Source organism: Aricia agestis, chromosome 4 (assembly GCF_905147365.1).
Source record: "Aricia agestis chromosome 4, ilAriAges1.1, whole genome shotgun sequence".
NCBI classification, from domain to species: domain Eukaryota; kingdom Metazoa; phylum Arthropoda; class Insecta; order Lepidoptera; family Lycaenidae; genus Aricia; species Aricia agestis.
In genome coordinates, this window is record NC_056409.1 from 11,511,815 (window position 1) to 11,527,254 (window position 15,440).

A 15,440-nucleotide genomic window follows, 5' to 3' on the forward strand; every position below is an offset into this window, starting at 1 on the left:
TCGCCCACATTATTTTATTGAAGTGACTAAATAAGCAATGTCCATCGCTATCCCGTCGCACAAACAATGGTCGCTGTCAGTCTCGAGTTGTAATAATGTACTATTATTTATTCAACAAATGCACTTCTCAATATAAAAAATAGCCGATTCTCAGACCTACTGAATATGCATATAAAAGGTAAAAATCAATAAAGCCGTTTCGGAGGAGTATGGTAACTGACATTGTGACACGAGAATTTTATATAATAAGAAGATAAACATACCTACTTACGTGATACGAGTGGCTCGAAACTAAAGCAAAGTTTGTTTGTCCATTTATCACGTTGAAACCGCTAAACTGATTTAGATTAAATTTGATATAGAGATACCCTGAGTTGCATAAAAGGACAAAATATAGTTTAAATCTCAGCACAAACAAAGTTACGGGCTAAATCTAGTCTAATATAATAACATAGATAACGTATTCTGTACGTGATATATTCTATGCTGATGAAGTAGAATTACGTAAGTTTGATATATTGTAGAGCTTAGCAGATGTGTCCCAGTTCGTTATATAAAGCATTATGACGTACATTCTAGATGTTTTCATCAAAATTATGTTGACTTAAGTCAACATACTTTTCATGATTTTTTATTTTTTTTAATTCCAAATTTCAAGTAATATAGCATTTGAAAGTGCTATATTACTTTAAATTTCTACCAAGTGCCCATTTTGTCTTTAATATTTTAATGCAAAGCAAAGTTATTCTATGAAATTCCCATTTACAACTTAATATTGCACAGAAGGTTAGAGTACCTATTATGTATTCTAGGAAATGATTTGTTCAATAGCACACGGCCTCAGAAACGACCTCGTTTAACAAATATTTAGTCCTTCAAGTTCCTACAAGCGCTAGCGTTTCTACAAACACTTTCAGCATTTATAGTATTTATTTAGTTTTACGTGAATGATCATGATAAAGATATGTTTGTGTAACATAAAATATGAATCAAATTAAAATCGTCGATACATTAAGAAGAGTCCACACCGCCCTTTTTTCCATACAAACGTTGTCCCCTGTTTCCTCCCTGGATAATGCTAGTAGATTTATAATTTTTTTCCTGAATATCTACGGCCACTAATACAATGTCCCTATGTTTTCTTTTTTTTCATAATTTAATTATTAAATAAGATATGAACGTTCAAAAACCCAAAAAAATGGCCAGATTTTCCGCTGTGTTCAAACGTCCAGAAAACAGATTTGGCTAGATTAAACAAAAAAAAGCAAAACATAGGAACACAGCTCAAGCCTTTTTTTAATCTTTAATGAAAAAAGTACTTAAATCGGTTAAGTTTTGGAGAAGGAATCAGGGGACAACGAATCGTTGATTTTCTGGATTTTCTGCAATTGTCTCTATCGCGTTCTGCGGTATAGGCTTGAGGTAAGGGAAGATATTACACGTACTTTTTTTCATTTCTCTAGCCCCTGGTGTATCCTCTTAATGACAAAAATCCAGACTCACTTTGTTAAATATTAAGGAATTAAAGCTTTATAAAGTTAGTAACAATTTATAACAACCAATGCCTCTGGCGTAAAGGGTCTACGAAGTTCGTAGACGTTCGTAGAACGTAGACCTTAACCCCTCCTGTTTTAACAAATGTGTGATAAAAAATTTACGGAAGTACCCTAAAATAAATTAAGTACAAATGACCATAAAATCCGAAATATTTTGACTCGATAGTGATCTCACTCAATTGTGTTGATAATTGCGTGACGCGGTACGCCGCGCGCCACGTCAAGTGGTATTAGATGATAACATAAAGTGGCCGATTATTTTAACACCGAGCTATTTTACGGCCTTATCTAAATATTATATCAGCTCCACCATTAGCCCGCCCAATACTGAAAGTGGTCATTAGGACCCGCGACCCTTCGACCTCAAATTTTTGGCCAAAGGTCAATATTTTTAATGTATTTGGAACATTTCCGAATAATTGAAATGATTACGCAATGTTGGCAATTTTTACGTCAGTCAAAATATTTTACGTTGTTAATGCATAATTAAATGATGACAGTAATTGGCAGGGCATAAATAAATAAAATAATTATTTTCTTCTAATTTTGGGAGAATTGATCGGTAGTATATTCCGAGAGGCTATATTTTTGGAACGAGCACGACTCGTACGGTATTTGACTTTCATAATATTTGGCTATTTAGGCCGCTTGGAAACCGTCGAGTATCCGAATAAAATAAGCCGAGTTAACCCTTTATTTTCAGTCGACCTACTTTAAATCAAAATAAGCGAATAATGCACGAGAAACTTGTTCGTACCGTTTGTTTTTCAAACCGACATCTAACCAAAAACAAGAAATAGAAACCATTAATACAATGAATAGCATATTTTTCCTTGAGGTGAAGTACCTATTGATATGAAATCGATTACAATTAGACCACCGAGTGAAGGTCGAAATCGAAGTAGTTTGATGAATTTCATTCGCTTATAACAACTTCAGTTAATTCCCTCCACGAAACGAGTAATAACTGACTAAATTGACCGCTTTATAAACTTTTAACGAATTACTAGGGGAATTGTAATAAAACTACTTTTATGGATTTTATCGCTTACGGACGATATTCTGTGATGGCGATGTTTCAAAATTGATATCGCCTATTTTATTGCTTTGAAGCTTTTATATTGTTTTCTATTTTTGTTATTAGTTGTATACGCAAACGGCAAAAGCTTAATATGTCCTTCACGATACTTAATTATTAATATTGAAATTGATATAAATTTCGTAAGCACAAAATAGGGAAATAATATAGAAGAAATATCTGTGATGTTACCTACCTCATCAATATCGCCAATAGTTCCATTAACTCTCCCCCACTGCTGGCTAAATTAAACCTTAAAGTCCCCAACAATACGCATCCTCGCTACATTAACACCCTTCATGTCCCACTATCTCACACCAGATTCCGTGCTAACTCTTTCTTTCCCAGATCGTGTGCATCCCTCAATGAAATAACTAAAAACAATAACGATATAGACATCTTTTGCACCAGTGCTAGAAATACACGAAAACATCTAGCGAATATTTATTTCAAATCTTTCCCAAATTAATGTCACCTTAGTACCACCGCTGTAAATTTACATTTTGTTGTTCGCATAATCTGTAGATTAATAGGTAGCCTTAAGTGAGCATAATATTTCCTTTTCAAAATTGTAATTCATATGTGAAGACTTGTAATTGGTTCTAAATTGTAACTTCATCTTACTATTACTTAAGTTTAATGAACTGTAAGTCTTCCTAACAAATAAAATAAAATAAAATAAAATTAAAAATATAATTTTTGTACCAACTTGCTATCATATTATATGATATAACATAGCAGAGCAAACATAAATTTTTACTGTAGAAATAATGATAGTTCATGGTTAGGTATGGATGATTCACTAAATTTACAATTTAATGATAACGAATTTAAGCGAGATCAAAATGTGGGTTTCAAGTGTCCGTCGTCCACTCACGTCCAATAACCGGACCGAATCTAATCAGACGGAGGCCACTCGGATCACTCGACCCGAGTGCCACTCTAGTGCTACAATGTAATGGGTTGGATTACGTCCTACTTACATTACGCATTCTAGTGCATGACAATTCATTTTGTCGCGATTGTTACAATTTAGTGCCTTTTATAATATGTAAGGAATATACCATCGAGGAAGTTGATTCCTATGCAATTGACAGACTAACGTTATTTGGTCGAATATGTCAATTCAATGTTAATTGTGATCTGTCAGCTGGGTTCGACGTAACGCAACCAAACTACTTAGGTCCCCGATTTGCATAGGAATCAACTTCTCTGATAGTACTTTAGAGAAAAATTCACTAAGCTTTGGATTGTGAAGATGATGCTTTTTACATGGATGTTAATCAACATTTTTTTCCTTCAACCCGATATAATTTTTATAAGCTAACATAATATAACAATACTGTTTTCAACGAACGAATTAGTTTAACAAAATCATGATTGCAAGTACATACATACTTGTGGATTGTAAAAACAACTAAACATAATAGTAATTATAAACAATAAGCACGGCCGAAAAAAGTCAAAATTTAGCTCTACGTTGTTATTACCTAGACAGGTAACTAGTAGCTATGTACATGACACAGCATCTACAATTTATTGCATTACTTGAGAGAAATGTTCTGTAACTAAATAATTAATGTATCACCTCGATACCCTGATCACGTTTTCTTAAATAAGTTCGTTAGCTACTGTCACGTTCTTAATACTACGTACGGTATTTTAGGGCGCAAAAACAATACAATTTATTGACGCTTCTCATTATATATAATACGAGCTTTTGCCCGCGGCTTCGCTCGCGTAAAGAAGTATTATTATATACAAACTTTCATCCCCTATTTTAACCCCTTGGGGTTGTAATTTATCAAAATCCTTTCTTAGCGGATGCCTACGTCATAACATCTGCCTGCATGCAAAATTTCAGCCCGATCCGTCCAGTGGTTTGGGCTGTGCGTTGATAGATCACCATGTTAGTCAGTCACCTTTGAGTTTTATATATATATATATATATATATATATATATATATATATATATATATATATATATATATATATATATATATATTATGAGAACCGACAGTACAATCAATTATATATAATATAATATGTATAATAAATATACCTTCATCCATTTTATAAACCTTTTAGTTACGGCAGGCCGATTTTCATCTATTGTTTCTATATTCTACTTAATAAAGGAATTTCTGATTATAACAAAATAAGACAACATTTAAGCATTCAAACTTTGAGTTGTTGTGTGAAGTATTATATTTTTAGAACAAAATCCTATTATAAAGGTCTGTTTTGTTCCAACTCCTTGCCTAATGGTAAGCCTACTGTAAAAAAAGTTTTTAATAACTCAACCACAATTCAATCTTAAAAATAACTGCAATTCCATGACAGAGAGCCATTTATCTACTTCTTTTACATCAAAAAATGTAAAGTTTACAAACTGTAATCGAATATCCGAATTGTGTTAATTATGTTGTTATACACAAAATGTGATGTAGCTTTCATTAGGATCTATTACAACTTATTTAAAAGTACAAAGGACTCCGATATACAAAAAAAATCGGCCAAGTGCGAGTCAGACTCGCGTACGAAGGGTTCCGTACCATTTAGCAAAAATATGCTGAAAATTGTGTTTTTTGTATAGGAGCCCCCTTAAATATTTATGTTATTTTAATTTTATTCTTAACCTTGAAGCGGTCGTCGAATAGACAATTCAATACAATTTAGCTGATATTATCGAAATTTCTCGTTCAAATTCATTCAGTCGCAGCGTGTCCGCTGAGAACTCCACCTTCATTCATGTACTTCATTCATTCAAGTACTCACCAAGTGCGCATCTCTGGTGGTGAAGGTGACGGGGTCAGCGGAGTCGGTGGCGGTGCAGGCGTACTCCAGGCGGCCGGTGACGGTGATCAGCTTGCTGCCGGTCCGCGCCAGGTCTATCAGATTCAGTCGGAGCGTGTCCGCTGAGAACTCCACCTGGATAAAGGAGAGTTTGAAAACACGAGTTCAGATATATGTAGACAATACTAATATGCGTATAGGAACCAGTTAAACCTAAAAGCAGACTATTGAGTATGGACAAACAGGTTTGAATAATATAGTACGATATTGTGTATAGGACTTCAATTAATTGTTCTATCTGTCATTAGTGCTGATTCATAATGCAGCGGGTGCTATTGATAATAATTAGCTAGTGATATAATTTAAGGGGGTCTAGGTCAAGCAACGGACGATTTTCAAGATTTAAACGGGACACGAGACATAAAAATATAGTAATTTAAATTCTGAAAAAAATATATGTGATGGTTAGGGATCTAACACATTGGAATTCTTATTCCATTACACAATATCATGAACTTCACTCGATAGAAAAAAATCCCAAAGTTACCTCTTCTTTTAACGAAATTGCCATACTATGTCCAAATTATTTGGAATTTTCAGATATTTTTGTACTGAATTAAAGACAAAGAATATATTTAGTACGTATCGTCAGTTTCACTCGATTTAATTGATGTATAAAATAACGACGGTCAAAAAACTATAAAATTGTAGGCGCAAAGTGTGTGACTGAAAGCACCAGCCGAGCCTTTTGCGCCTCCAATTTTATAGTTTTTTGATCGTCGTTATTTTACACATCAATTAAATCGAGTCAAATTGACGATAGGTACTAGGTAAAAGGGTCTCGTTTTTACCCTTTGAGTACGGAACCCTAAAAAGTATGTAAAACTTATAACTTACTTTTTTAAGACAACCAATAAAGTTGGTATGGACTCTCGCACCGGGTAGAGCTCGGGCGTTGAGCGAGCCGCCGACGTGGGCTCTCGAACTAGCCAGCATAGTGAAGGAGCCCGCGACGTGAGAGTGCTCCGAATATACGTCATCCACCACCGCTGATACCTGATATAAAATTAAAGTAATTGCATGAAATTAAAGAAATAGCAAAATAGCATCACCTTGAATAAAAATCAGAATATGATATTAAAAGCTTTAAAATTTCTACCATTGCTTTGTTAATTTTAATTAAAAATGAAATTTCAGCGCAAACAAAACCACTTTCAACTGCTAAGTTAACTAGCTATAGAAACAACGACAAAGGATCATAAATATAAAGAACAATGAAAAATAGCCTTTAAAGCGACCCGGGACGCGAGAAAGATAAGTTGTCTCAAGAAATCTAATACTCGAGCTAAGTATAAGAAATAACATGGGGACATACGAACCGTTCAACTTTTGAAGGGCCAAACTTTTTTCATATTTCGCCCGGGTGCTTAATAAAATTTGTTCTTTTTCATGATATTGTACTTGTAAAATACATTTTATTCTTTGTTCGACTGCTAAAGTACGATACGATGAAACATTGAGTAGAATACAAATGCTTTACTTCTAAATATAAAATTGCAACATTTTTCGATATTCATTCAGAATCCATTAAATAATAGAAAATATTATTCTATAAATTAGTTAAAGAATAATATTTAGTATAGTTATTGTTAGGTCAGAGTTTAGACTCTGACCTAACAATAACTCAAAAACATCAAAGTCAATATTTTAATACTTAAGTTTAGAAAATATTTAGGTAGACGCCTACTCCCAAATAATTTACAACGTAAAGAATAATCTATACAAACAAATTAAGAAAAGTATGCTAAGATATTTTTAATACGTTTACTATTAGTTGTCGATGCTATTTATCGGAATTTTATAGTATCAATATAATTATACTCACTTATCAGTGTTGTTTCGCGTTTGATTGAGAAGATAAATAAATCGTTAAATGAACAGAAATAAAATGACATAGAAAATATGCTACGAAAACTATAATTTCGTGCAAAGGTTGTCTGATACATCTTATCTTATATATTTAAACGAGCAATTCTTGTATATATATAATTGGAATCTCGGAATCGGCTCCAACGATTTTCATGAAATTTATATATAGGGGGTTTCGGGGGCGATAAATCGATCTAGCTAGGAATCATTTTTAGAAAATGTCATTTTATTCATGTTTTATCGAATCCCGAGCAAAGCTCGGTCAAATAGCTAGTTATCTCATTATATCTCCAGCGATCTGCCGCGCGCCATATAGTTTTACGAAGGCCCCTTTTTATGAAGGCTTCAACGCTGTAATATCTCCAAAATTTTAGTCGTATCCGCACGTAGTACAGATAGGAGAAATTAAGTCTTCCGTTTACACTTTACATTTATCTCATTAAAAATCTTTTTTTTATGAAATAAGGGGGCAAACGAGCAAACGGGTCACCTGATGGAAAGCAACTTCCGTTGCCCATGGACACTCGCAGCATCAGAAGAGCTGCAGGTGCGTTGCCGGCCTTTTAAGAGGGAATAGGGTAATAGGGGAGGGTAGGGATGGGAAGGGAAGGGAATAGGGGAGTGTAGGGAAGGGACTAGGGTAGGGGATTGGGCCTCCGGTAAACTCACTCACTCGGCGAAACACAGGGCAAGCACTGTTTCACGCCGGTTTTCTGTGAGAACGTGGTATTTCTCCGGTAGAGCCGGCCCATTCGTGCCGAAGCATGCCTTTCCCACGTATAAATTATTAGAAAATGCTTATAACACCTTCAATTTCACATAACCCTTGTGAGTACTTTAATTATAGCACGTTTCGCGCTCGAGTAATATGAAACTTATAATTTTAATTACTAAAGTTTGCGTAGATTTTAACAAACTTGGTGTTTATGTAACATATTTGATATTCAAAATTCCGATCCCATTTCAGCTTCGGTGCATAGTGTCATGTCACTATTATGCAGCCGAGAATAACTTGAATAGATTTAATTTCTGTGTGAGTAAGCATTGTTGTAGGACTATTGTTGGTTTCTATTCATTCGAAAGGTTCTTTAGTTGACCCCAATGAAGCCATTTGCCACCGACGCAATTTAAAACAGTGTGGTTGAATTCCGGCAGACTTGAAAAAATGTTGACTGCTTCATATGTGGAAGCTTATGAAGACCATGTTGTGTCTTTATTGTTTAATTTAATAATAGGAAATAATTTCCTGTTCAGTAGTTGTATTTTTATAGTAATTGTGTTTAAAATGTAATGTAGTATAACTACTTAAGACTGTATATTGAATAAATTTATTTCCTATTACTATATTCATGTTTTTTTTATAAAAGGAGTTCTTAAAGGATTAATGCACTGATACTATGCCATGCACTAATATTATGTCCATTCCAAATACATTATTATTTTTTATTTTCACTGTGGGACTAACGAAGATAATATTATCTTAGCTTAGAGCTTAATGTATGTAAGTAATAGGTACCTTCATAATATTATTATTATGTCAAAATATAAAAAGGCACCAAGAATTTAGTAACTTCTTGAGTTTTTAAATTAAGAAAAGCCAAAGTTCTTTAAGTTTCGTTATTTATACAAAAACCTTTTTAAAGAAGAGCTTAAAAGTTTACTATCAAAGGGGATATAAAATATTCTCAGCGAGAAAATTAACTGAAAATTTCTTCCCTTAAGTAGCATAGAGCGTCCTAAGTTTATGTTTATTTCAGTAATTTATATTTAATTTATTACACAACATTCCCCAACTTAACATTAATGTTGAATAGCTGATAGCATTTTAAATTTTTAATTAGTATTGTAATATTCATTTATATTACTACCGGCGAACTTTGAGTTGTTTCGAGGTATTTTTGTAAAGATAATAATATTATCTTAGTTTATATTACACAACAACTAATATTCGTCTCCTGAAATATTTGCCTCTAGATCCTTTCTATCACATTCAATCACTATAAACTGAAAATATTGACATATTTAGTTGGGCAAACTACCACGTCATCATGATCTCATTTGGCACCTTTCTGGGTGCACGGGAGTGCCCCCGCCATGATGTAATATTATCTTAGTTTATATTACACAACAACTAATATTCGTCTTCTGAAATATTTGCCTCTAGATCCTTTCTATCACATTCAATCACTATAAACTGAAAACATTGACATAGTTGGTCAAACTACCACGTCATCATGATCTCATTTGGCACCTTCAATTTTTTTGATAATAATAGGAAGACCAATAATAATATTTTCTATAGTATGAATGTGGCAATATTTAATTTATTTCCTTTATATTTGTGATCCTTTGCTTACTTATTTAAAACAATTGAAGAGAAGCTAACTGGCGCACTCATTACATGAATATTTTGACATTAGCCTTATAGAGTATGTGTTTAACTCTTCATTTAATTACAGTTAAGTAATTCGTATTCGTCTCTGAGTGAGGCAATAAGTAGAAAGAACCAGATGATAGCAAGTAGGTACGTAAGACTTTCAGTAGAACTTACCCGACAGAAGCTCGTGAATGGTGTTATCTGTAAACAACAAAAACATGTGATTTTTATGTCACAAAAAATGTAATCAATATACAATCCAATGATCTTGTGGCACTTGGATGCCATTGTCATGGGAAATTGTCTCAACTTTGAATGTAACTGTGGTCTTTAATCTATACTAATAATATTATTATAAAGCGGAAGAGTTTGTTTGTTTGTTTGAACGCGCTAATCTCAGGAACTACTGATCCGATTAGAAAAATTATTTCAGTGTTAGATAGGTCATTTATCGAGGAAGGCTATAAACTATATTTTATCACGCTAAGACTAATAGGAGCTAAGAAACAGAGGACAATGTGGAATAAAACGGGAAAAATTACCTAGCGACTGCGACTTTATGACTATGAAAATGCCACTTTATAAACTAGGCTATAAGCTTCATTTTCTACAGACATTGGTTTAGCGACCCATGCCGTAACTGCTTTTTAGTAGCGTAGAGCAAAGTGAAACCTATAGCCTAGGTTTGTTGTCTGTCATAAAATGGCATTATTCCAATAATTAGGCTGCGTTTCCACTGAAGCGGAGTGGAGCGGAGCGGTGCCCGAATTGACCAATCGTGCTATTCCAGCGGAATGACAGCGAAGATTTCGAGCATGGTGATTGGTCAATTTGGCACCGCTAAGCTCCGCTCCGCTCTGGTCCGCTTCAGTGGAAACGCAGCCTTACTGTTTGCCGCGGCCGCTTGCCGCGTTGATTAAAAGGGTAAACTAAACGACCTTCTAGGGATCATTGGCACTGGTAAATCAATGTTCAATTCCACTAATTGTGCTAAACATTGCTACAAATTAAGCCAGTGGGACGTTTTCGTGAGAACTTATATTAATTTAACAAAATAAGCCCCTATAATGATATTAATCGTTTGCTCAATATTTCTCGGTAATTGCTTTAACAAGTAACACGCTATGTTAAAATGTCAAAAGTTACATCTACACCTTTACAACTTTCCTTCTAGTTTAAGGGAATCTGGTTATTCAAAAGCGGGTTTACCGTTGCCATAATAATTTAATTGTTTGTATTATGTAACCCGGAATAGTTGAAGAATTATACTAATATTTTTTGTATATTATGTATTTTCTTACAATATGCGGTCATATTAAATAATGAGAATACTTCCAAAATAACTTAGATTTCTTAGCCGACGCGTTACTTGTTAGTGTAGTCACTAACTCATCGTTGTAACTGCTCATGGCTCTACAAAAACTAAATACATTCGTTTTTAAAAGAATTCCATTTTACTACTTTATTTAAATACGAAGGAAAACAAACAGCTTAGCTTGAATAGAATAAACAATTATGTTCCAACGAACATTTTCTGAGAAAACATTACTTGTTGGAAACATTCATTTCTAATAAATTATGCAAAAATATAATACTATGTTTGGTTATCCTTTTCGCCGTTTGATATTTAAGTATTCCGTTTTAAGTAGAAGCCGCTCTGTGCTCAAAATTTTACCATGAATCGTACTAATAGTGTGACGCCTCCGTGGTCTACTGGTTAAGAGCGTGGCTCTCGACTCGGAGGTCGTGGGATCGATTCCCGCGTTGGAAACATGTTATTTCCAAGTTTGGTTAGGACAATGCAGGCTGATCACCTGATTGTCTGACAAGTAAGATGATCCATGGGTCGGATGGGCATGTAAAAAGTCAGTCCTGCGCCTGATCTCTCGCCGGTCGTGTCGGTCTTCCGTCCCACTGGGCTATGAGAGTGAAGGAATAGAGAGTGTTCTTGTGTACTGCGCACACACTTGAGCACTATAAAATTACTCCTGCGTACCTGGCCTGGTTTCAATCAAACTGGCCACCGTCACCGAAATCGGTGTGGGGAGTATTATATTATTATTATTAATAGTGTTATGAATACCGTACAATGCCTTTAAAATTCTTCTTTTTAACGTTTATAATATAGTTGTTGCACTATCAGAGAAAATGGTGGCCCTTATTTATGGTTAACTTATGTCAATGCAATGATAGTTTTGTCTTTAAATTATGTGGGAGTCATCTGCCGAACAACCAATTTCTCTGATAAGTACAATTGGTACAAAACATAATATGAGTGAGATGACTAGTATGCATGATTTTAGTTATAGTTTAATGGCGACTGAATTATTTAAGTTATAATAATTGTTTTATTTATTATATTTTAACAATAATTATTATTATTAGAGCTCTCCTCTAGTCCGTGGCCTAGTGGGATTAACCTTTGGTTTGCACCGGAGTGGGTGCCGCTTCGATCCCGAGTGTAGGCCTGTACCAATGAGACATTTTCAGATCTCAAGTACATAATATGGACGCTCGTACGATGAAGGGAAACATCGTGAGGAAACCCGCACATGGTTAGTCAGACATATTGACCTGCTCATTCCTCTGGACTCGGCCGATTATGTTGCGAGAATGCCGTGTGTGCTTGGGTAACCAATAACCATACGGATGTTTAAAATCTTGTCCCAGGCACTACAGTATTTAAAGAGTGGTTACTTCGCTCTAAAAATCCGTACTTCCGTACTAATATTATAAATACGAAAGTGTGTCTGTCTGTCTGTCTGTCTGTCTGTTACCTCTTCACGCTCAAACCGCTGAACCGATTTTGCTGAAATTTGGCAAGGATATGCTTTAAGTCCTAGGAAAGGACATAGGATACTTTTTATTCCGGAAAATGTACGGTTCCCGCGCGATAAACGAATTTTGGCGCAACTGAGTTGCGGGCATCATCTAGTACTGTATAAATTATCTACAATTGATGCAAAGGCCTCGTTTATATATTTATTATTTAACAATAAGCACATATTTAACATGCAGTGGAGACAAACCGCAGCGACGCAACCACATGGTGGTTATGCATCATGAGCAGCAAACCTATGTTCGTGGTTTGCCGTCAATGATCGTTTCCACCTTCATTTGCATATTATTTACAAAATACGAGTTAATATAAAAATATATTATATTTATTTCATCAAATAAATGGAGCGTAGCTCAAATTTCTGATTCTGTTATAAATTCAATATAAATACAGCTTTGATCCAGTTTAGAAATCCTATCAAACATCAAAATAGTATTCCCATAACGTACTTCAACAAACTAACGAAACTGCATTGCAACTCTATTATTGTAAAAGTATCTATACAGCACTCGGCGAAACATGGCAGTAGCGGTCATTGACACCCTGTCAAAAAACTTGTCATTTTCTATATTTAAACCGCGATTGACAACATCTGACACTTCATTTTCAATCGCGGTTTACATAGAAAATGACAGGTTTTTGACAGGGAGGCGATGACCGCTACCGCCATGTTCGCCGAGTACTGTATAGGTACCAGAATCGACTTACTAAAAAGCTAAAAATATTTAATTTATTGTAGTAATGAGCAAAGCAAGACCAAGACTCGAACAGTCTTGGTCTTGGTCTTGCACATCTAGTCTTGATCTTGATTTTGCTCATCACTAATTCCTAATATTGAATAGGCTCTGAAACTACTAGACCGATTTTGATGAAATTTGGCACTAGACACCGCGAAGACCACAGGAAGGATACTATACTATATCGCGATAAAATGGTCGGAGCTCTCAGTTAGCTCACAGAAACAGCTCGAATAAACTTGTTCTTTACAAAAATTAGTTTTCATAGCAAAGTTTAAACAAAAACTAAATTGCCTTATAAATTACTAGCTGTCCCGGCAAACATTTCTTTGCCATATAAAGTGTTTCGCCCGTATTATTTTATTGAAGTGACTAAATAAGTATGTCACTCTATCCGACGGCATAGCGATGGCCGTTGCCATGGTGACATACTTGTGCGACGGCACAAACAATAGTCACTGTCAGTCTCGAGTTGTAATAATTTACTATTATTTATTCAACAAATGCACTTATCAATATAAAAAGTATCCAGTAGCCGATTCTCAGACCCACTGAATATGCATATAAAATTTGGTTAAAATCAGTAAAGCCGTTTCGTAGGAGTAGGGTAACTAACATTGTGACACGAGAATCCTACTTATAAAGGCGAAAGTTTGTTTGGATGTATGGATGTATGAATATGTGGATGTATGGATGTTTGTTACTCTTTCACGCAAGAACTACTGAACGGATTTTAATGAAACTTTACAATAATATAGCTTATACATCAGAATAACACATAGGCTACAATTTTAACCGACTTTCAAAATGGGGAATGATTACTCCGCCGTTTGTTAACCGATTTTCAAAATTTTTCTTTTGGTATAAAGGGTATCCCAATTTGGTATTATATTCACAAAAGTGGTGATCTGATTAAGGATCCATAAGTAATCGAGGGAACTCCTCAAAACTTATAGGGAAACATGTGGTGACTTCGGTTTCGTGAGAAGTATTCTAAGCATATGCTACCAACAAGTAAGATTTTGCACCGAGATATACCTGGTATACCGTGGTTCGGAAGGTGCTGAGAGAACTCCTGATTCTTTATAGATACAAGTTTCGGGTTTCGGCGTTGTTTTAAGAACAGAAAGCATATGCTACTATGCAAATTACATTCATCATCATCATCATCATCATCATCATCACTACCATACTCTAGTTTGTCAAGCGATAATTAAAAAAAATCTATACCTACCTAATATTATAAACCTGAAGAGTATGTTTGCTTGAATGCGTCAATCTCAGGAACTACAGGTCCGATTTAAAAACTTATCTCAGTGTTAGATAGATCATTTATCGAGTAAGACTATAGGCTATATTATATTATCACGCTAAGACTAATACGACCGAAGAAACTCAGGAAAATGTGGGAAAAACGGGGGAAATATTTTTTATGGGAAAATGTCCGGTTTCTATAAATTCCTAATTTACGCGGGCGAAGCCGCGCGGGACATCTAGTTTTATATATATGAGTTAATAATATTGTGTGTCAAAACATGATATCGACCGGTGCAAGGAAGTAAGGTTCGCTGCTACTAAATAATTCAATTTGTGACTTCTGATAGTATTATAGCGGGCCCAATATAGTAATTATTCACAACGTTTATAGTCTGCATTAAAGCTGGAATTAATAAAATGTAAAAGGGTGTGGTTCTCTTAAAGTAGACACTAGATTACACGGTAGGAGGCTATTGTTGAGCACTATACGCATACTACTATCAGAGAAAATTCATAGGCAGTTGTTGTGACCTTCGTAATATGGTTGGATTATTTCAAAACTATCCGACAGATCACAACTTACTTTGACTTAACATAATACCAATATAAGTAGGTTAACCTATGCCTATGAATAAAATTTTCCTGTCTAAGCATTTCCGCAAAAACATGTCAATTCTACAAACTAAAACCAATTTTTTTATTTCCCCGGAAGATCCAATTATTCGTCATTCAAAATACTTCTATGTACTGCAATTTTTATACAAGTTTGCAAAACCGTTCGAACGGCAATCAGTAATAAAATTGATTCACTTTACGTGTGTAAACACAAAAAGATAAATCTTTTATTTTATGCAAAATTATGAGTCGATGT

At 34.7% G+C, this 15,440-nt stretch overlaps 1 protein-coding gene across 10 annotated transcripts in view; it reads right to left on the reverse strand.

Moving 5' to 3' along the window:
• LOC121725881 (neurexin-1) overlaps window positions 1–15,440 on the reverse strand; it is a 120,308-nt gene that overhangs the window by 14,694 nt on the left and 90,174 nt on the right. For all 10 annotated transcript variants that reach the window (XM_042113031.1, XM_042113038.1, XM_042113037.1 and 7 more), the window contains exons 8-10: window positions 9,911–9,937; window positions 6,328–6,486; window positions 5,413–5,565 (exon numbers count right to left, since the gene is read on the reverse strand). In XM_042113031.1, the coding sequence (XP_041968965.1) occupies window positions 5,413–5,565; window positions 6,328–6,486; window positions 9,911–9,937 (339 nt within the window). The remainder of the gene's footprint in view (window positions 1–5,412; window positions 5,566–6,327; window positions 6,487–9,910; window positions 9,938–15,440) is intronic.